This window comes from Colletotrichum aenigma (genome assembly GCF_013390185.1).
Source record: "Colletotrichum aenigma strain Cg56 chromosome Unknown KSG_Cg56_contig02, whole genome shotgun sequence".
Lineage (NCBI taxonomy): Eukaryota > Fungi > Ascomycota > Sordariomycetes > Glomerellales > Glomerellaceae > Colletotrichum > Colletotrichum aenigma.
In genome coordinates this window covers 5,439,877-5,461,861 of record NW_023500908.1, presented here as the reverse complement: position 1 = coordinate 5,461,861, position 21,985 = coordinate 5,439,877, and the positions used below count along the sequence as shown (strand labels likewise).

The window sequence follows — 21,985 nt, the reverse complement described above, 5'->3', positions numbered from 1 at the left end:
GACCTAGGTCTGATATGATCATCGGCTTTATGAACTCGCGATGCTACACTTATTATACTCATGTAAAGTCACAGAACGAACACTTATAAACTGGCTTTTCTTTTGTATAGAAACTATTCAATAGATACAAGTGCATAAACTACTCCAGGCTCGACGCGACAGCTTCAGATCATTGAGCAAAAGAGACCTGATACGGCGCATCATAACGATTGAAGTACCGGCCAACGTCACAATCAGCTCCAGGGGGCAGGATGATCTCCAAGTGATCGTTCTTCGACTCCTCTATCCTGGCCCTAATCCGGACTTTGCCCTGGTTTTTGAAGTTGTATGTGATGTCGTCGTCGCAGTCACCCTCGGGGTCGCACGAGTCTCTCTTGGCTTGCATCTTGACCATGATCGTGTTGCCGTTCCACACGAACGGGGTGGTCGCACCGACGTCGTTGGGGGCATTGAGGTTCTTGTTGTTCGCGAAAGGGCCGTTGTAGAAGCCGTTGCGCTCACACTCGGCGGCGGCGGAGGCCATGCCGAGGACCGCCAAGAAAGAAAGCGAGAGCGAGAGCTGCATTTTGTGGTCGTAAATTTTGAAACGGATTTGACTTGGGAAGACCTATGCGTTACAAGAGCATGTTAATACACATACACCACTGTAGTTGCCACATAGCATCGGCGCTCACTCACAAGAAACGAGGGGACTGAACGTTATTCAATGAAAGACTGAAGGTAGAGACCGATGAGTGAGTATGGGAAAAGGATGCACATAGCTGCCCCATGAGGACACTTTATACTCGAAATTGCTTCTACGGCCTCGCATCATGAACATTCCTCAATTTCGTAAAGGTAAGCTTCATTTCCCAAAGAAGCTTGGTTCGTCCCGTTCTCTGAAGCTTATTAGACCGTTTCAGACCCAATACAGGGCTGAGATCGTCTCATCATGTGAGGTTCACGCGCAAAGCCTCTCCGGATGATGCATACTTTGGCGCCAGATTTCGCATAGATTGGAATCGACTCGTCAGATCAGGCGGAGAATTACTCTGGAATGTGCCGAGCTGATTAGTATTGCAATCCAGCCGGCTGGGACTCAATCAGAGTTCAGGAAAGATGCCGACTGTGGACAAAAGCAGAAAGGTTGTGCCGAGAATCATGACTCAAGTCAGCTGCGAAATCATTGGGAGAAGTTGCCGTTCGCCTGCTCTGTAAACCGTGCCGTGTCGGGTCGAAATTGCCATGGGCAGACGTCTTAGACCATGGGCGGTACGCAGCTCTGGCACCTGTCAATACGAAGCCCCGTTTCAGATATTGGGCGCAGGCTTTTGATTCTACTTCCGCGAGCCCCGATGGGGCTTTGCCTCGGATAATTCGCCGATCAACTTTGAATGAACTTCGATACATGAGTGCTTGGACAAGCCCTCCCGAGCTTGGTGCATGGGGAGAGAACGCAGATGCAAGCACGGTGCTCACTCACACCTGACAGTTCAAAAAGGTGAGTCATCCAGAAGACATTCTAATAATAAATTGCTACGGATCTTCAGAAAGCAATGTGAAAGCAGAATTTGCCTCACATATAACTCTGGAAGAAGGGTATTTTGCATGTCAAATACAAAAGGAATGAAGCTGTCGAGTTTTACGATCCTCCCCTTTAATGCTGAGTGAGAGCTTTTCACTGGATCGCCGGCGCCATCGTAAGAACGACGTAATGCACGGCAGACTTGTCATCCTTCAGCGGTGTCCAGTGAGTCACAAACTTTTCATCTCCCCGGAAGAGAGCACTGCGCCGAGTCTGCAGCCGGATCTCCATCGAGATTGGTGACCCAGAGCGGATAGCGCTGCGAACTCGGGCCTTGTAGTCGGATTGGTGGTTTACCATGTTTTGCTTGAAGAAGCGGAAGATTTCCTGGCCGGTGACCAGGCCGATGTTGTTGTTTGCGGGGTGAAGCATCTCCATCACGCCCTCAGAGTAGAACCTGATGATGAAGGAATCGTAGCTCAAGACCAAATACTAGTCCATGAATGTCAGTCGACTGTTCAACATTTGGATTCAAGTTATCATACCTTTGAGTACGCAGTGTAGAACTCCTTCATCTGCGCATTCAGGCTTTGGCCCTCCATGCGGTGCAGCAGCTTGTTTTCCATCCCTGCTTCGGTGGTGACTGTGGTCGGCGCGTTATTGCTTTCCACGCGTACTCCCAGGGCTTTGAGGAATGCTTTCCGCGCGGAAGGCATTGAGCTGGATCGGTGCATGGGCGGTGCGTTAAGTTTAGTCTCGTCTTGAGTATCGTCATTGGTTGAGGTTGATAGGACTCTCATGACATCCACGTTGCTGTGGATGGTAGTGGAGCAGTTGATCTGGCCACCGATGAAGAAAGCTAGCTTGCCTGCTTCGTTGTATAAGGGAGCTGGAGATTGAGAATCAGCTTCTGGTAAGACTCTCTAAGCATTCGAGGGATTTCTCTAGGAGAACGCTTGGCAGACCTAGCCAAAAACTTACCGACATAGAGCAAGTTCCAGAAAGGATCGCCATTCTTCTTGTAGTTCAAAATGAGTTCAACTGACTCCTTCCGCTCCTCGATAGCATTCTTCAGTCGACGAATTGGCACTCGGTCTGTGTGTGCTCCTTGGAGGAATCTGCAGTTTCGTGGGATGATTTCGGGACGCGTGTATCCGGTGACCTTGACAAAGCCGTCCGAGGCAAATACGATCGGATTGTCTGCAACTCTGTTTACGTGCAACGTCAGCTTCGCAGACGTGAGTGCTACTGGAGAGTAAACTTACGATGGATTTGTTAAACAGAAGCAGTCACCGAGCCCCTGATATGTGTGTCGATTTGTAGCCAAGGCCCTTGTCGCGTTGTGTGCCATTTGATAGCGCACGAAACGGGGATAAATGTCCAAGAAGACATCTTGCTCAACACTCTCCTGAAGATCGGAGAACAGAGATTCCATCGACGGGAGTGTCTTGGTCATGAGCGCCTTCATCTCAACGTGGACCTGCTTCCTCATTTCGCCATTGACGTTGATTTGCTTCGACGAGCTCTCGGAGAGGAAGTCCTTGTGAATTGATGTCATGATGCCCGCGAGATCATTCAGGGTCGTATGGTACTGCTCGACCTGCAGATTCAATGACGTCAGTGATTGCGTCCAAGCCCCGGCTCGAGACACGAAAGTTGCTTACCTTTTTGAGGAATTCGACACTTTCGCTGCAAAATCTTGCTTCGGCGAATTTCAGCAGTTGGTGCGAAGTTGTCGGATTGTGTAAAACAACCTGGAAAATTCCAGGCCCAAAGAAATCGACGGTGCGGTTCGATCCGGAGCCATTGCTGGTGATGCTGTGCTTGGACGTGGATTGTCGTGAAATGGAGATAGAATCGTCGCTCATTGCCCGTCTATCTCCCGTTTCTGGTCTGTAATCCGGGGTCAGCCTCGCCGCCAGCCCGTTCTTCACGCTGTAGTCCTGATCCTGATCGTCGTCCATGTTGTACACTTTATATGGCGTGCGGCGTGAGCGTGGGGGATCGGGACGTCTCTGGCTGATTGGGGGCGGCTCCGCATCCTGGTACAACCGATGCTGATCGAGAACAGGTGTCCGCAGCTCCCGTTTGTGCGCCGCGAGTGATGCGCTCGCGCGCGAAATGGGTGGTGGCTGGGAAGATTGACGAGACGACTGCCTCGAGGTTACGGGTCTGCTGCCGCGACTGTGCCGGTGGTGTGATGCCGGTGGTCTGGAGGAATCTTGAGACTTGTCTGCTATCGGCAAGTGAATGGCAGTAACTGGAGTTGCCACTACAGCATCGCGCACCTCGTCCCGAATTTCGTCGTGATAGTTGCGGTCGCTGAAGTCTTCTTCATCCTCCTCGTCGGATTCGTCGTAGATGATTCTCCTGTGAGGTCGGCCGATGGGGGGAGGCGTTGCTGAGCGGGCTGCTCGCGGTGAGGAGTGAGCCGCCCCTCGGGGAGATTTGGATGAGTAATAGTCGCCCTCTCCAGCCTGCGCCAAAATTCTTCTTGCGGCCTCGATGTCTTCGGCGCGAGGGGGCCGTTGAGGAATGTTATAATCTCGACGAGATGTGATCCGACCGCTGTTGTCAATGCTGCCTCGATCGGGGCGAGACGAGCCTCGAGCAGGAACGGCGACAATGTCCCGATCGGGCCTTGAATGGGAGAAATCGGGGGGCATCAAGTCGCCGCGAGACAAAGGACGGGCGGGAGGGTTAAAGTCCATGCTGTCTCGCCCCGGGCGGGAAGCTTCCCTGTCCTCTACTGTTATGGCCGTATCCCTTTCGGAGTGGCTTCCGACAGCTCCCACCATGATGCTAGACTCGGACAGCGAGCGGCCTCGCTGTGGTCGACGGACCTCGTCCTCACTCTCATCTTCGGATTCGTTACCAAACGCAAGCCGCGCTGCGTGAATGGCCCCGTTGTCTACCCGTGGTAAGACCTTCGCGAACAGCTCGTCATCGACGGTCCCCGTAGGAATAGACTTCGCCGCGTTGCCGTTCCCGGCGACGAGAAGGTGGGCAGCGTGGTCATCTACATCATACCCGGGCGCCATGGCTGAGATGAAAAAAAGAAAGCCTTTCGCGCCGGGCCTAACAAAGCAATTCCGCGTATAAACCAATTGCAAAAAGAGTGCTCGAGGGCTCAGCTCGCCAATGAGCGAAACCTAGCTTGAGTGAGTTTGGCGCGCGATTGTCTCACCCCGCGGCAATGTGAGTGGTGGCAGTATTTTTTTCAGAGAAAAAAGAAAAGAGCTCTTCCGGGAAACGGGGGAAAGGGGAAAGCGGCGCGTCCGTTGTCTTCTTGAAAGATCGGAGCAAGCCGCGGCCAGGATTTGGTATCTCCATTTGACATGCACGCTCGAGCGTTGCTCGTCTGTTGGGAGTGATCACGGCCGGCACTTGGCAGGGAGCAGGGGAATGCTCGCCACAACGAGAGGGGTTGGACCCATAGAAACCTGTTTTCTCCTGCTGGAGTGAGGGCGGTGGTGATAGTCTTGCTGCTGTGACTGGTTGGGAGAGTGGCTCAAGATGGGACGACAGGGCACTGGTCATCGGTCGAAGATCCCTCCTAGCTTGTGCTCGGACCGCGGACGGGCAGATGTGCAGCCGGGAGGAGCTTGCAAAGTAGTAGGGTGACATTTGTCTCCGGAACTTGGATCCGTCAGAGGCTTGGGAATTCTGGTATCTAGATGCTTTGCATGAAGAATGTGCTGATTGTCGTGGGAACTCCCCCACCACCCGGGACGACGCTGAAAGCTCATCTTCGCTGCGCTAATTTGCGATATGCTGTTTGACTCGCTTGTCCGTCTCTGTTTTGGCCGTTCGAGGAGCTGCTCGAGACCCTTAAAGCTGTCACAGGAGTGGAGTTGCTCGGAAATGGCCTCCAACGCCCACAACAGCTCCATATTGCGTCGACAGGGATCCTAGGATCATCGATAGCCGAGGCGCGTGGCTTTTGTTTTTCTCCCAAGTCAATGACCATTATGGTTGATGCATCGTGCCGCCAGAGTCAAAGCCATACCAAAACTGCATGTGCGCCCAGTTATCACTGGCACCGTTACAGGCCCGTTGTACACCCAGCATGCGCATGATTTGCGATTGGAAGGAAGCCGTGATGTTGCAGTTGTTACTTTCGGCACACTTCAAAGTCTGTTGGATGCGACCGTGAGATCGGCGATTCGATTTCGGCCATGAGTTAGCAATGCATCCTTGACTTTAACGAGTTGCATGGCGAGAAGCAGCCCGTCTTGCGACTTGATGGAGAGAACCAACCCTTTTTGACTCCACTCAACTGCTTTGCAAAGACCTCGGTTCTCCCAGAAGCCAGGGGAAGAAACATTCATATTGTTTCCAGCCGTATCAATAGCGAAGCGAATTAAGGGCCGCAGGCATACCCTTCTCGGTGAATGTCGCGATTTTTGCAGCGCCAACCTTCGACGTCCGAGCGTTGTTCTGAACTCGCTGTCAAGGAGATGAATGGATGACGCGGAGTTTGTCAATGTAACCCTGCGCCACATGGGTGCGGCCAGACCACGGTGCTACCATGACGACACAATGGAAGGGCTCGAGCGTTTCTATCGGTATGAGGAGATTCGGGGGCCCATGACTTTGCCTCTTTTCTCGTAAACGAAAAGGGGTGTGGGTGTGTCTGCTAAACATTCTACACAGCTCAGAGAGCTTCGACCACTCCACCGTCATTGATGTTCTTCAGCTCCCATCCCGACTGGCGTCAAGCATATCTCCCAGCCCCGACTCAAGAGGCGTTCGTCTCAAGTTGAAGCTTACTTTTACCGCCGCCATACATACTTTTCTCGCATGGCAAAAGGTGGGCAAAGCTCACCCAGAGCCCTGGTGTCTGGGAAGTGGGCCAGAGCTCCATTTTTCTCCCTGTCAAAGTTCCGAAAATAGTGACCACACCATGTCCAAGTGCCGTCCATCACTGGGCTGGCTGCCGCCGGTAGCAGTTAGCATGCAATCTGCCCAGATCTAGAAAGTGAAAAGTGACTGATAAGGCATAGGGTCTTGAGCTATCATCAGTTTGACAGAAAGTTTGTTTGCGCGACATCTCTTATTCGCAACTGCAAATGTGAACGGCCGCTCCAGCTTGAGATGCGAGTACGATGAGCACACTCATATGTGGGGATTCATATGAAATCGTTGCGAATGAACATTGGCGCGCTATGATCACGCGAGCAGTTTCCTGTACTTTGGTTGAATCCATGTTTCTATCTTTATGTGCGGAGCTGTGACGTGCATGCACCCTGTGCGTTGGTTTGAACCCACGAGTCCCACGGCTCATCGATCTGCGGGTGAAAATGCTTATCGTGATCGGTCATCCACAACCGTGCTCAACGTTCCTGAGGGCATCGATCGACGGGGTAAGCACCGCATCAGGATGATGCATGGAGTGGATACCAAGCGTCTGCGTGTGAGCGGTCGTGGGTGCTATGGGTCCTACCAGATATGTAGCTAAGGTCTGCCTTGATTAATCCTGAGGGTCGCTCACAGCCGGGTCGCCTTGAACATGTCCTCCTCGACTATTGAATGATTGTCGTTCTCGGAAGTGGGGAAACTGGCCTGCCTCAACTTACAAATTGCGTGGAGCTAACGATGTAGCGAGAATTAGAAGTTCCAGACCATGCATTACTAGATGAGCAGGCTTCAAGTCTAGCAGAGAGTGGTGTAAAGTCGCCTCATTGACTGTTTGTAAAGTAGGTTGATTGTTAAAAACATGAAGATGAGCTGTGCCAACTTGGGTATATACATCTACTCAGCCTCCTTGCCAAAACCGCTGTTTATCATTGCCTTACATGTATTGGATGGCTGTTATTGGATGCTGTCTTTTCCAGCTGCATACGCATATGTATCAGGGCACTCTTGTACAGAACATCAGACCTTTTGCGGTTTCCAACCCACCAGTGCTACTCTGGCAGCGATGAATAATACTACACCGACAGCACAGCACACTCCACCAAATATCTTGGTGTTTTGGAACGACCCGCGACTGCTGCTGATGATGGCGCCACCAATTGGCGAGCCGGTCAAGGCAGCGATAGACGCAACGGCGTACGCAGCGCCGGTACGGACTCCAATATCCTGAATGGGCGAGATGTGCGCGACGAGCACGGGTGTCAAGCCAATACCGGCTCCGGATGCTACTCCAAACAGGGCCGCAAAGGTGATGTCTGCGGCGTTTCCGGTCGCAGGCAGCCAAAAGGCCAGGATAAGAATCATGGTCAAGAAGCTCATTGTGATCATCATGTTGAAGTGGCCAACCTTGTCAGCGAGGGCGTTGGGTACTGTGCGTCCGATGATACTGCGAGTAACGAGTCAGCAACGATGGACAACAGTCCGCACAACGGCGGGAGTTTCTTACCTGGCGCCGTTCAGGATGGGGACGAGGTATTGTGACAAGCCCTCCGACATGCCCCCTGCGCGAGCCTCTACCACGATGAAGGTGATGGGAATGAACATGCCCCCTTGATAGAGTTAGCTTGAGAGCCATGATGCGTCGCTTCCGAAAAAGGCTTACAGTAGAAGAAGTAAACTGCTGCAGTAAGCATTGAGAAGGGCAGTTCCCGGAAAGGTTGAAAGAAAGCCATGACGCGAAACGGGCGTTTGGTTGGCGGGATGCGTGAGCGAACGGTGAAGTTGGCCCAGATCAGCAGAGCCAGAATGAGAAAGGCACAGACCCTCATAGACCAGCCGAAGCCGATCTGCGGGATGAGATGAATCAGCATGATGGGAAAGATGACGCCTCCGAGGGACGAGCCGCAGACCGTGAGCCCAATGGCGGCGCCACGTTTCTTGAAGAACCATGTCGTAACCTGCATGGAATGAAATGACGTTGTCAGCCGCATGTCACCCACGTGGAGGGTTTGAACGAGCTTGAGATGTGTTGACTTACACAGGTAAAAGCAGGATAGAACACCATCGAGGCGCCGATTGCAGAGCAGATAGCTTGGCTAAGCAGAATTTGGTAATACGTTTTTGAGATGCTGACCATCATCAGGCCGAAGACGTGGAAGAATGTGCCAATGGCAAGGGGAAGCGCCGGTCCATAGTCGTCAATTACTTTGCCGATGAACAGGCCGCTGAAGATCATGAAGAAGACTGCCCATGATGAGCACGATTAGCGATTTTCCCGATATCATATGTTCATACAAGTAGAGTCAGATGACGAGAGGTGAAAAATAATGAGTGAAAAGAACTAAAGAGGTCGATCTTACTTTGCAGTGCAGGGATCCATGCAATTTCCGATGGCGTGTAGTCGCGCAATTGATTTTCCTGGTAATAATCTTGGAAAATGCCAACACAATTCACCCATCCAAAGGAAACGAAAAGGCACGCCGAGGCGCCAGAGACAGTCAGCCAAGCCTTGGCACCGCCCTCCGGGAATGCTGATTTATCGAACCCTGCTGGGCTCGCAGGACTCTTGACAGCCTCTGCCTCTCCATCGCTGGCAGGCGGCGCTTGAGGCGCGAACTCCTCCTTCTTTTCTGTGTCGGACATCTTTACCCCGATGCTGTGCGATGCTGTCGATGATGGTTCGACGAATGATCGATCCGATGATGCGGTGTTTGTGGCCGGCGACGGGAGAAAGAGAGAGGAGGTGGGAGAATGGGACTTCTTCAGGACCGGCGGTCCAGCAAACAAAACAAAAGTCCCAAAGCAGTCAGACGGATGTAAGAAATTACGGACTTTGATTAACCGCGAGACAAGCGCGAAATGGATTGGTCAGAGAAAGAAAGCTGGTCTATTGGCGCCGTGTGCCGTAAGCAAAGACGCCCGGTGGCTTGATGACATTGTCTCACCAACCGTTAGTGCGGCCCAACACCCGTGGGCAGCGCCGGCGCCTTGATCTTTTGTGATCCGACCTCCGAGGCCGAGGGACCGGGTGCCGGCCTCGGTCTATTGCGGCGGCCGAAGATATAGGTTTGACTTGATGAGGCCGAATAGTAGCTTCGGTCCTTGTGTCGCCATGACTGTAAGGCAACAGAGCAATCCGAAGAACGGCTGCTGAGACGCCATCATTCTGCATTACTGCTATGCCGCGCGCATTGACTCGCATACGATACATCACGACAATCTCGAAAATATTGTGAAAGTCTTACCTGGACGAGGACAACGGCACTCGTTTGAAGGGGAAGGGTTGGGGGGACACGTCGATAGGTAGGGCCCTCAACAGATCATTCTTGATTGCCTCATTCCCAGTCCGGCCGTACTCCGCTTTGCTGACTATCATTGTACATATTTGTTTTCTCATAGAATAATACCATTCCATGTTTGCCCTCACGCAACCAACGCGTCCATCCGCTGACACCAATACTCTACAGAGTCTTTGTTCTCATAGGAACCTTTCTCCAGCGTGAAAGGCTCAGGTCCGACTGCCAAATCGATACCTAGCTCCTTCATATTGCGTATCTCTTCGGCCGTCAGCATTCATTCGTCCATCTGACGGAGCACCTCATACATTCTGTAGACCCAATATAACGGATAGAACTCCGCTAAAGAGCAGTCCAACTCTTCCCATTTCCTATCAAGCTCAACCATGAGAACCTCGAGAGCCTCAACTTCTTCTTCCAAGATCTCAAGAATTACTTCATCGTCATGTTCTTGGAAGCCATCGCAACAGCAAGTATGCCGAAGGGGCAGCATGGCATAGGTGCACGCCCGCAGCCATGTTTGCTTGATGTGCCGCGGGAAATCAAAAGCTGCTTCCATCGCCAAAGTCCGCTCACGGACAAAGTTCATCATGTGCGCCGTGTCTCCTGCATAGACGGACCTTCTATAATTTTCCAGGGCTGTCTTCCACATTAAGTTGTAAGGGCTGCAGCCGCCAACGGAGCATCCACAATTGCAAATGTCTCTTGTATCAAAGGTCGGCATCAACACACCATAGGGTTCCAAAAGGCGGTGCAGCAAGCGGAAGGAGCTGTTGTCCTTCGCAAAGTTGCTACAAGACCCGACTAATCTCAGAACATGATGTGCTGTAGAGTACTTGGCCACGCAGTTGGGTACTTGTCTCTGCAGGCTTGCACCACGTTGCATGAACCAAAATTCAATGGACGCTCCCAGAATGTGATAGACAGACGCACCCCTGCACCATATCTTGTCACTCGGCTCGTTGGATGTGACCCCCAATTGCCACTCTGTGGCGTGCAAGTCCGTTCGACAACGGGGATGAACATTGACGCCTTTCGAATCGAGTGATTCCAAGACTTGCCTGGTGTAGTAGTCGAGAACAGTGTATTATTTCCTGAGGTCCATCCTGTCGATTTGATCGCAGTTCAAGTGCATGAGTCCCAGACGTTTCAGCTCTTCCCTGCGAATTTTGAGCTCGTCTATAATCAGGTCTCTTGCCTTGACCGAAGCGCCAAGCATTGCATTTACCCAGTTGTCATGCAAGTTGAATTGGAGTGAAGAGTCCTTTCCGGCTTTCACGAGTAGATCGACGGCGTTTGCGGATGGGCAGTCACCCAAATAGCTCTGCGGGCTGTAGCCTACGCATATCTTCCCACTCCAGCTGAGAGCGCTGCTAAGTAAAGTGGACTGACTTTGGTCGAGTAGCTGGAGGCTGGCAAGGCCATAGTGTTCAACCATGATCTGTAGGCCTTCGGGCCATCCCACAAGATAATTCAGCATCTTCTGGCCAAATGGGTCCATCTCGCACAACTCTGACCTGCTGGCATTCTTCTTGAGGATGTCGAGCAGCATCGTTTTGTTTTGCCGGACAATGGCTCCCATGAGGTGGCCTTCGTAGGCTGCAACTGATTAGGCCCTGTCGTAACAATCAAGTTAGTCGGGATACTTACCTTTCCTCATCTTCAAAGATGTAGCAGACGCTCTTCTGAAAGCTTGCATTGCCTCCGCGTCGCAATTTTGAGGATGCATTTTCGCATCCTGTGGAATCAGCGGGGTTACGCTGTCATCCGGCAAGAGGATGTCGAGCGCGCCCATGCTCTGCGCAAGAGCATCCAAAGGAGTAAATGAGAGGCAGATGTACAAATGAAACGGATATCTGTAGATCAATGTTAGCATTCTGGCTTCTAATAGGGCACCAAGATACGCACGATCCATGCTCATCTGGTCGGTCCCGTGGAACTCCCGCGTCAACCAAAAAGGCAAATACCCTGTTTCTATACCCTTGCCAAGTTCTATTGGCCACTATGCGAGACATGACTCCCAGAAGACTGCATCCCGAGTTATCAATCTCAAGGGGAGACGATGTTTTGGCCATGAACGTGGCCTGCAGGGTCTTCAAGTCGCATTGAATCAGGTCACTGCACTCTTCGTCATTCCACTTCCGATGGAAGAATGCGGGTTCCAAAAGGCGAATGATGTTCAGAGCCGGGCTATTTTGGCGGACGGGATAGTATGTGAAGGATGGCGATATGCCAAAGCCCCCCGCACCAAAGGTGGCGGACATCGATAACGTGATAGCGGCAGGAAGAATGGCTTTCAGAGTAGTTGTCGAGATACTGATAGACCATGTATCATTCAATGTCGTGCATACGCTAGCGAAGGAGCACCAGGACGCATGAACGTTACCAATTAGGCTTGATTGCTCCCAGAACGCCAGTCCCATCCGTTGTCTCCTCTGTCTGCACACTTGACGTGGCTTGCAGGTGCATTGGAATCCAGGATAGGAGCGGCGTCCCGAGAACGGACGGTCTGGATCGTGTGCTGCAAGACCGGTCGCGCTATTTCCACTGTCGATTTCTGCAATGTCGCATAAGTTCTTCAACACGTCTGGTCTTGAGACCAATCGTGGTAGGACCGCCCTGTCATCGGAAGATGAAAACATCAAGGACGTCAACATCAGTTTCAACTCCTTTAGATCTTGTCTAACCAGAGTTGTCTCCTTTTGAGTTGCGGCCAAAAGCGAATTCGTCGTTTTCTTTTCGATGTTGTTCAAAGTCGAATTCAAGATCATTTCGTGTGAGTGATTCTGCTGGACAGACGTCTGAACAGCCAAGTGCATTTGAGAAACTCCCCGCGATAATGAATCGAGGCCAGTTCTCTGTCCTTGCAAATCCTCTCCATGGCCGATGGAGAGCTTCCTATACGCATGGTTGGAGTCAAATTGTAAGAGCCCAAAGTGTCACAAACGATTGGACCTGTAGCAGGGCCGCCTGAAGAGCTCTGTTGGCAGCGTCCAGCTGGGCGTTGAGGCGATACAGATGATCTTGCTGGAACTGATACAAAAGCTTCATTTTCTGTTTCTTTGCCCTCTTCATGACCGAATTCGGGGATTTGGTGTTGTTCCCGGTGCGTATCTTTTCAACAAAGTTACCGAGGGTGGATAGTTCGACTTCCGCTGTCGTCATGGCCTCTCTCACGGCGCTGATGTTGACGCCGGTAAGTTGGTATTGAAGTGACTTGATCTGTTGCAACAGAGCGTTCATATATTTGCAACATCCCGTTGTATACTCCATGTCCTCTTTGCGGTATTGGACTCCATCGAGATAATTGCTGATGCTGGCGCCGACTTGAAGCCTTAGGGACACCACCCCAAGGACTGTTCCCAAGACATCTGCCATGCTTGGCGTCTCTTTCTGGAGTTTCTCTCTGTTGTTACTGTGGTATAGTCGAAGGTCGGTTATCAATGAAGAACAGAAGTCACATCCAGAAGACCAGGCGATTAAGAAGTGTGCAGACGACTCTGGAAGAATGAAGTCGAGATGTTGGATAGCTCGGAGAGGTCGGGGAAAGAGCTTGAGCATGACGAAGACCAGAGAGACAGAAATCTCGACGAACTTTCGGAATCAGGCTGTCAGATGCACCTTGACTTGGTCTGGGTCCAATGTTACAACCCCTGGATGTTTGCTACCCCCAGAACCAGTCTAGCCTACCAAGTATCCGGCATTCTTTATCAACTTAACAAGACCAGACCTGCTTTTTGTCGCAATGTTCGGTGTCTTCAATACCACGTTTGCAAACATTCAGGGGCTTTATCGAACACGTCCACCACGCCTGTATGCGGCGCAGTTCACAGCCGTATATTGAGGTCATCCATGCTTACATTTCCTCTTTCGGCTTCCACTATCAGTTCCCCTTTTCAATTAAATCAAAGACCGGAAGCCTGGGAATTGAGTGTTTTGAGCGTTTTCCGGAATCAATCGTCCAAAGCTAATCAACATTCTACGATACAAAACTTCATACAAAAGCTGGCCTTCATAGAGTCTGGAGGGCGCGACCTGCCTTAGGCAGGATTGAATGGAACGCATGCGATGAAAACACTATCAATTATTGAATTCATCTATCTTGCCCAATAGATAAGGCTCTCCACCTCAGTTGGTTGCGTCTGAGAGGACAGTCGAAAGGAAGTCGTGGTGCATATGCAAGTGAAGCAGACCCAACGCCATTTATATGCCATGTGATTTTTATCTGATGCTCATGAAGTCGTACCGAGTTTACTGGCTACCGACGTAGTTCTCGCTGGTAGCGTCGCCGACGGTGACGGTGACGTTGTAGTTGGTCAGGGTGGTGCTGGAAGAGGCACCGTACAGGCTGTAGACGCCGGCGGAGACGACGTACGTGCCAGCGGCGAGGTCGGCGGGGATGGTCACGATCTCGGTGATGTTGTCAAGAACATTGGACTTCTCTGTTGGGCACAAGGTTAGATCAAATTAGGTGGCTTCCGTGGGGTCCGCAAGGAGGCTTACCAGGTCCGAGGTAGAAGGAGCCGATGACTGTGGAGAGGGTGCCGGGGTAGGCAGAGGCCTCGGGGGCGATGCCGAAGGCGACGGCGACATCCTGGACGGACTGGATGTAGTTCTCAGTCTCGATGATGGCGTTGACCTGGTCGCCGGCCTTGACGGTCTCGGGGAAGGCAATGCCGTAGATGCGGGCGTTGGCCAGGGCGAAGAGGGAGGCGGCGGCGGCGGCGGCGATGGAGGCGCGGAACTGCATTTTGAATGATTTGTAGGGGGTTTGGTGGTTAAGGTGGGATGATTATTGTGGTTGGTTCAGGAGTTCAGATTAGTTGGATGTCTAGATGCGTGTTGGGATGGACAGGAGGAGATGGGATGGAGAGGATTTGGCCGATCTTTAAGTATTCCATCACAACATCAAATGAACTTGGAGACTTAACCCCAGCCGCCTCCATATCCCCACGGTTATTTTCGCATCACCCGACGTCAGGTTCCCGGCACTCAGCCAACATGTCGGTAGGGCGGCGCACATCATCTGGGCATGACATCGTTGGGTCCCCTCAATCCTCCCCCGTGCTAGCCGAGCGAGCGGCTCCCGACTCCAGCGGGGTGGCGCTGCGGCTCATGTCGCCATCGGAGCGTTTCCTGGGTCACTTGGAAGACTTTGGGCGTTGAGCGCAGCCTGCATGACGCCTAGAAAGTTTCCTAATCCGCCTATTCTTAGCAGTTTCCGCCAATTTAGCGGGTTCTTGGTTCTTCCCGGGGAACATTGCAGATTTGAACAACGTCAGTCCCGGAAAAGGGGGGGGGAAAGAGGGAATTCGGTCGGTCGGGGGAAGCGTGCCGCTGACACGCGCGGGAGAAGCGACGGGGGCTGAGGCCCAAAGGTGGCACTAATCAAACTTTGGCCTACTTTTCCCCGAGTGTTTTAGTGCCGATCCGGCCGATCTTTATAAATAAAAACGACTTGTTTTTGACAAGCTCTCGTATTGCCCCGAGGGAAGAAGGGAGCTTCGCTGCGTGGCGTTGCTTTTTCCTTCGCTTCGATTCGAGTAGACGGCGCTGGACCGGGCTGTCCTTACCGCCTAACAACGGTAACGTTTCAATGGGCCAAACAGAACAAACACGTAAGAGTCAGACAACTGACTAGCAGACAAACTGTTAGCATAGTGTTGTTCCTCAATATGTGGAGAGGACCAGCATGGCGCAATGAAGTGCTGGAGCTGAGGGATCTGGGTGGGATGCGCCGCTTTTTAGGGGTCTAACCAACCAGCTGCCGGCAGTGATCTGGTGTGCGCAACTGTCCGCTGCATGTCGCTGGGAGCAGAAGCTCTGCTCGACGATCTTCTCGTGTTTGCGGGGCCAATCGTACCTGCCTAACATTTTGCCCAATATAACCAACTTAGTGCGCCTTCCTTCCATCATCTGATTAGTCACCTTGCCAGAGTGGTTAATGGGCTGGCCTGCTATTATCTGCTATCAAGCCAGTGTCTTCGGACGCGCAGGTTCGAATCCTGTGGGTGACGATTTCTTTTGCATTTTCTTTCGCACTAACTCACCATATTTTGGTCCTTAATTCACACTGCCTCTCCACATCGCTTGCATGGACATTGAGCATTCAGATTTACCCACGAGTCATTTGCAAAGCCGTACGCATAACGAACGATGCGTAGTTATTGTATTAGATTATTTTTCATTACAGTTTCTACAGCAGCACTGCTCTACTGAAATTCAACGTTACTTCCTGTTGCTGGTATTGATGCCTAGCCAGACGCGTCCTGGATCGCACGCTCACGTCAATGAGCAACGAACATGGTATTGGTTTCGCACATCCTCGGACGCCGTCGCATCTTTTCTTCCACTCCAACGCACAAGCTTCGTGGCTTGGCACACTAGATCGGCCCGTAGACGTACGTCAGATGCCCCTACCATCACGCCGCCCGAAAAACGGCGGAGAATAAGACACCTCAAGCTCATCCTCGAAAGAATACGAGGATTTGCCTCTTGGATTGACGAACGCATTGAGAGTTTTCACTCCACACTTCAATCAATTGCTACCCATCGCGGCTTTCGGCATGTGGCCTTTGGGTCTCGTGTGAAGATTGCGTTGAGGCGCAGAGCCAATTCACAAATATTCTTGTACATTTTGAGTGGTGAAATTGCCTGGGGCACGTGCCAACTCGTAGACATGCGATCAAGTCTACCCCTTCCAAGCCGAAGCTCTCAATTGCCTTGTAACTACGGTGTTCGATTCGACCTCTAAAGCACAGGAGATGGCAAGAAGATTTGATCGAGAAGAATAATTAGGGTGGTGACGTAGTCCGTATCGTTGCGGAGGCTCACTAGCTGAAGGGCCACTCTAGGGACTAAGCCCAGCAAGGCGGCTTAGCTGGTGATCGCGGACTTCCCATCGGATCCGACCTCAGACAATGATCATGCTAAGAATAGAAGAAGCCTGGGGAGACAAAACTTGATGCAGGGATTTGATGGCATCAGAGACAAAAACGGCAATTACCATAATGAGATCGATCTGCATTTACTCAAGTCCCAGCACAACTTCCAGTGACTTGAGACTCGGCGCCCATGTTTTTCTTGATTCTGTTTTTGAGCTTTTGACGAATATCTCGTATTCGTTGGCTGAACACTGACTACATGGTTGATCCAGGAGTTTCCTCCCACTTCACTTCGTAAGCAATGCACCCGAGCTCCATGGGCGTTGCGACCTCGAAAAGTTAAACAACAATAACATCACTATTATTGTGCAGCGCACTCTCCTGTTTCTTTGCAAAATTTTGGCAAGGCTGGTGATCGAGTGGCAGTGGGCAAAGTTTTCTTCAACCCGATCCGCTTCCCCTTCGAGATCCTGAATCGTCTCTCCGGCTTTCACCGAGGTGGAGAATACCACCGAGTGACGGTTACCGGGCTAAATGCTCCACAACCTCGGTGGGCCACTAATGCCCAGAACATGTGAAAGGTTGCACTCGGTGAGGTGAGCACACCGAGACAATAGGGGTTACGAGCAGGAAATTGACACGATGGGCTTCACCGGATTCTGCTCTCTTCCAAGATGACTCACGTTCTCTTTCCAATACTATGAGAAACAGAAATGATTGAATACTATCCAAGAGGTTTTCTGGGCTCATGCAATTTGAGTCACTTGAAACTTTGAAACCCCGCATTTCTCCTCACGAAAGCTGCACAAATCACCAACAAAAATGATTTATCAAAGTTAGAGAAAATTCGAACATCCACAATCTCAATATATGATTACAAGTGCATGTACTATCATATCGCTTAGTTCAACGCGTCTGAATCTGGAAGTTGATTCGCTCAACTCCGCAGTCTATGATTTGCCAAGAACAATCCTTCGTCTGTCATGAGGTCGATTCGTAAAGCCTGATCCGTCATAGGGAGTTGGGGTAGGTGCATATGTAAGAGAAATCCGAGGGATAAGCCGCCCATGAGAATCCTACCGGTCAATTATGTTCCACGAGTGATCTCAACATACTTTGCTTGTAGTTTCACGGTCAGTTTCACGGTCGGTCGCCGATTGCAAGTTGGAATAGAGCAATCTGAGAACCCCCTTTCACAAATCTGAATATTCGTTGGAAGCAATGGTACGGATAGTCCAGATGATGCTTGCTGTTGCCCTAGGGATTCTCGCTAGTTACTCGCGCGCACGATCATCCGCTCGGGGATAGCTTTGCGATCGACACTCACATCTAGCAACGGATGTGACCTCCGCCTGTGGGACGTAGAATGCCAAGACCTCTGACGTGTTGATTCTAGCTTCCATTACGCCAGTATTGGTTGTTAGAAGCCTGTATAGATGTTGAAAGATGAATCGTGGACTTGTCACGACAAGTACGGTAGTTCGAAACCCACCAATGTGGAATCAGCCTTACTTTTTGAAGGCTTGTTCTCCGGCGAACATGGAAGGTTGTATGTGACAATGGGGAAGCGATACCTTTCCGAAGCATTGGACTATATAAGATAAGTCGATGCCATCAGTCAAACTTGAGTTCATCAACAAGTTCCCACCGGAGAAGTAGCATCTCAACATTCATCAAACCTGAGTCACAAGACATTTTCACTCGCACAACCGTAAGCGCACATGCCTAAGATTCATCTTTCAATCCAAAGACTTCATGAGTGTGCCTTGAACTGACCAAAACGCTTTTACAGTCTTATCGCACCCATCATGAAATTTTTCGCCGTCGCCGCGCTCGCCTTTGCGTCCGTTGCCGTCGCTGCCCCTGCACCTGAAGGGCAGACTACGTCCATCAAGCTGAGCAAAGACTACGTCGACGCCATCATCGCCGCATACCCCGACGTTCACAAGCGCCATTGCAGCTTCGACTTCAGCTGCGGCTGCATATTTTGCACCTAAGGGAGATCGTCTAAGGAGCGCTGACAGCTAGGCTGGACATGTTCGCTCGGTTCATCTGCCGACGGGGAATGTGTACTATCTCAGTCTCACCGTGCGGTGCCCATCGATAGCTTGAATTATTTGAATAAACCCCATACATCAGTCTTGTAACACCGTGAATGTTGCGCAATGTTGGAAGTGTAAGATCAATTGACGAGGCGCGCCTAATGCCGCGGCATTGAAGACATTGGTATTTGTTTTATCATTGATTTTCACCTGGTTGAAAGGGGTGCTTGAATCGTAGTTGATGAAAGTTGTTCGAGACTCTAATTCCAGAAATCCTGAACGGCCTGTTTCATGGCACCATGATTCGTGACCGTTGATCATCGGGCCCTTCCGTACAGGTACCTCTGCCCTGGACCGGACATGCACTGCCCCTCCTCGGCGCCGGCCGATCGAGACCCAGAAAACCTCGGAGCACGCTACGGCGGGAGCACCCGCCCGGAAGCGGATCATCCGGATCAGCTTCGGAAGGTTTTGCCGCACTGGGCTGCCGAGAGCAAGAGCCGCCGGAAACAACCCTCCGGCCCGTGCATCTGAGTTCACGTTCTGGAAATGCGGTCGACAATCGGACGTCCAATACTCGCAGAGGATATGCGCAATGCCACCGCATGCCGCAACCATGATGAAATTCGCGTTGCAGGACACGCACATGCTGCATGACGTCACGAATACACCATAGACATGATCACTATCGAACTGAGGTTTTCCAAAGACCAAAAACAGGAAAGGAATCGCAAAGACACGAAGTCCGGCGGTAAGCAAGTCTAGACGAACATCGACAGACCCAATCGTGGTACTACACCCAAGGATCCCGCTTAGCGAGCGACATTGCAATCTCGCTCACGGTGAACAATGGCAACCAAGTCGGAAACGAACCCCGCCGCCGGCGACCCGATTACCACCAAGAACCAGGTCCTGCAAGCCGGCGCCTCGGCCGTCCAGGTCTGCTTTTGCCTTCCGATGCGACATATGGATGGTGAATCCCATCGTGCTAACCGGACAACCAGGACTTTGCGCCGCTGAAGAACGTCTGCGCGCATCTCAACGCGTTCCACGCCTACGCTTCGGACCCGTCCCGGGTGGTTGAGGCGAACCACTATTGCGGACATTTGAACGACGATGTCCGACAGTGCATCCTCTACGACAGCCCCGAGCCCCACGCGCGCATCATTGGCATCGAGTACATGATTTCACCGAAATTGTACGAGACGCTGGACCCGGAGGAGCGGAAGCTGTGGCATAGCCATGTGCACGAGGTCAAGTCGGGGATGCTCATCATGCCCCAGCCGTCGTTGCCCGATGCGCTGTGGGAGGCGGCGGAGAACAAGGAAATGGAGGAGATTGTTCGCGTCTACGGCAAGGTCTATCACCTCTGGCAGGTTGACAAGGGCCATCAGCTACCTCTAGGAGAGCCGCAACTGATGACAAGCTTCACGGCCGAGGGACAGTTGGACTTTGAGAAGTATGTGGGCGATAGAGACCGGCGGTTCAAGACGGATTATAAAGAAAAGCAGAAGGCGCGGAAGCATATTGCCTCGCCGTCGGTCCATCCCGACGCTGACCAAGCCTGGAAGAAGGCACAGCAGTAGAAGGGGAAGCCGAAGGGGCTGAGGTGCAGAGCGTCAAACACTAATGAGGTTAGATGCGACAGCCGCTGGGCTGGGTTGCAGTGCTGGCTGGAAATAGGCAATCTGCGAGGTTGATGCATCGTGCCGCCGAGAAAGGGGACCAGGCCGCTCCTAAATCCCCGATCATAATTATCATTGGTCCAGGCGTCGACTTTTTGGCATAAGGTTGCAAGCGGGTCGAACAGGAGAACGGCGACGCGAACGCTCGGCGGGGTTGGAGGGGAGGGGAGCATAGCAATTTTGGGCAGGTAATTAAAAACTAAGCTTTTACAGTTGCGGAGGGCAGCGCGAGACGAGATTGAAATCCATGTGAACACGGAGGACGGGGGCGCCGGTCGCGAGACTGAGAGAGAGAGCGTTCGAGTTTGCATGTGTGGACCAATATCATGAAGAAACTGGCCAAGTGACGACACCACAGCGCATGGCTGTCTTGCAAAGACGCAAAGAACCCCGAGCTATCTCCTTTTTTGCGACCCTAGTGGCTCGATGTCGATGCTTCAGATTCGTCTCGAAACGTCCAAAATCCACCCACGAGCGATGCAGCCCACCCATTTGAGGCTGCCGGTGATCGAATGACACCTGCTCTAACTGTGGGCCGAGGTGAAACGTGAAGGGTAGATCCTGGTATTAGGATCCCTGCGCTGCCGGGGGGAGGCGCTCTCCTTGCAGCAATCTTGTGGATCTCGCGCTTCTCCTTTCCGTCGCGGAGAATTTTTATTTGGGGATGGTGGTTGTCTTGGTGGTGGTTTTGGTGGTTTGTGTGAGTGTGCGTAAGGTGGCAGCCGTGTTGGAGACGCGGGCGGGAATTATGACCGGAACTTAGCAGCCATGGAAACCAAACTGTATGAGCATGACAAAAGCGTAATGGCAAGGCAAGCAGGAGTGAAGTCCGCCAAGTGGCCAAGCAGCGTGCATCATCCCAGTGACGGACGGCCTTCCATGCAAGGTACCATATAACGCTCTTTTAGTCCGTCCGGCGGTCAGGTACCCGTTAATCTATGTATATTGTATCCGTTACCTTATGTCGAATACGGGGATTCGTGTGGGCAAGATAGATTGCTCCCCGGACCCCCGAGGAGATTGGCTTTACTATCGGTAGGGCCGCTGCTGATGATTGACGCTGATTGACGGCGACTCTCCACGCTGATGCGCTGCTGAGGCAGGTTGCTCGTTCTTGGCTTCTGGAGTTCACGGTCGCAACACCACACATAATCCCCGAGTCGGTCATCGGTAAGTGGCTCCCGATCGTCATAAACATCGACAATTGACAGCTTCTTGGAGGAGGCTCAGCTGGGGCTGGGCGGGATTGGGAACTGGGACTAGCGGCTCGCATCTTCTTGCCCTCGTCGTCTGGTCGGAATCTCTAAAACAAGTCCAGCCACGATCTGGATGGATCTGGGCGGCATCTCCATCCGTCGCCTGTGTGGCTTCTTTTGGGCTAAACAGGCGACCCCTTCGGCCGGTCTCCGAGCGTCGGTCTCACCCTCGAGGGCGGGACGAAAAGGTGACTGCGTAAGGGAAAAGAGAGAGAAAGGAAGAGCAAGAGTGAGTGTGTGAGAGAGTCAGCAACACCAGACGAGTCCACGTTCTGTCCGTCCTACCCGCTGCCGCAGCCGGGACGCCACGATGCCTGCCTGCTGGCTGTCAACGTCAGGATTTCAGGAATGGGACGAAAAAGAATGGGAGGAATCTTCCAGCCCCGGCTTGCTGTTCGCTCTCGCCCTGCTTTCCACTCTCTCGTCGCTCGCCCTCGGCCGCCGCCATCGTCGCGCGCTTT

At 52.1% G+C, this 21,985-nt stretch overlaps 7 protein-coding genes across 7 annotated transcripts; 2 read left to right on the top strand and 5 right to left on the bottom strand.

Annotated features, from left to right (window-relative positions):
• Positions 1-169: 169 nt before the first annotated feature.
• CGCA056_v003494 (uncharacterized protein) lies at positions 170-565 on the bottom strand (the record flags this gene model as incomplete). The annotated part of the gene is made up of 1 exon (XM_037318751.1): positions 170-565. The coding sequence occupies one exon, from the start codon at positions 563-565 to the stop codon at positions 170-172; it is 396 nt and encodes a 131-aa protein (XP_037184214.1).
• Positions 566-1,657: 1,092 nt separating this feature from the next.
• Positions 1,658-4,545, bottom strand: PHOT1B (Phototropin-1B; the record flags this gene model as incomplete). The annotated part of the gene is made up of 5 exons (XM_037318750.1): positions 1,658-1,996; positions 2,050-2,393; positions 2,486-2,712; positions 2,770-3,104; positions 3,169-4,545. 5 exons carry the CDS (start codon positions 4,543-4,545, stop codon positions 1,658-1,660), a joined length of 2,622 nt encoding a protein of 873 aa, XP_037183699.1.
• A 2,836-nt stretch (positions 4,546-7,381) lies between these two features.
• Positions 7,382-9,004, bottom strand: asaE-6 (MFS transporter asaE; the record flags this gene model as incomplete). The annotated part of the gene is made up of 5 exons (XM_037318749.1): positions 7,382-7,808; positions 7,869-7,971; positions 8,025-8,319; positions 8,400-8,605; positions 8,722-9,004. 5 exons carry the CDS (start codon positions 9,002-9,004, stop codon positions 7,382-7,384), a joined length of 1,314 nt encoding a protein of 437 aa, XP_037183631.1.
• Positions 9,005-10,744: 1,740 nt separating this feature from the next.
• Positions 10,745-13,035, bottom strand: CGCA056_v003491 (uncharacterized protein; the record flags this gene model as incomplete). Its single annotated transcript, XM_037318748.1, has 3 exons — positions 10,745-11,256; positions 11,308-11,513; positions 12,605-13,035. 3 exons carry the CDS (start codon positions 13,033-13,035, stop codon positions 10,745-10,747), a joined length of 1,149 nt encoding a protein of 382 aa, XP_037184209.1.
• Positions 13,036-13,908: 873 nt separating this feature from the next.
• Positions 13,909-14,407, bottom strand: CGCA056_v003490 (uncharacterized protein; the record flags this gene model as incomplete). The annotated part of the gene is made up of 2 exons (XM_037318747.1): positions 13,909-14,099; positions 14,161-14,407. The coding sequence occupies 2 exons, from the start codon at positions 14,405-14,407 to the stop codon at positions 13,909-13,911; spliced, it is 438 nt and encodes a 145-aa protein (XP_037184210.1).
• A 2,214-nt stretch (positions 14,408-16,621) lies between these two features.
• On the top strand, positions 16,622-17,015 carry CGCA056_v003489 (uncharacterized protein; the record flags this gene model as incomplete). Its single annotated transcript, XM_037318746.1, has 3 exons — positions 16,622-16,710; positions 16,814-16,835; positions 16,914-17,015. The coding sequence occupies 3 exons, from the start codon at positions 16,622-16,624 to the stop codon at positions 17,013-17,015; spliced, it is 213 nt and encodes a 70-aa protein (XP_037183282.1).
• A 2,417-nt stretch (positions 17,016-19,432) lies between these two features.
• OBAP1A (Oil body-associated protein 1A) lies at positions 19,433-20,169 on the top strand (the record flags this gene model as incomplete). Its single annotated transcript, XM_037318745.1, has 2 exons — positions 19,433-19,522; positions 19,588-20,169. 2 exons carry the CDS (start codon positions 19,433-19,435, stop codon positions 20,167-20,169), a joined length of 672 nt encoding a protein of 223 aa, XP_037183281.1.
• Positions 20,170-21,985: the final 1,816 nt, after the last annotated feature.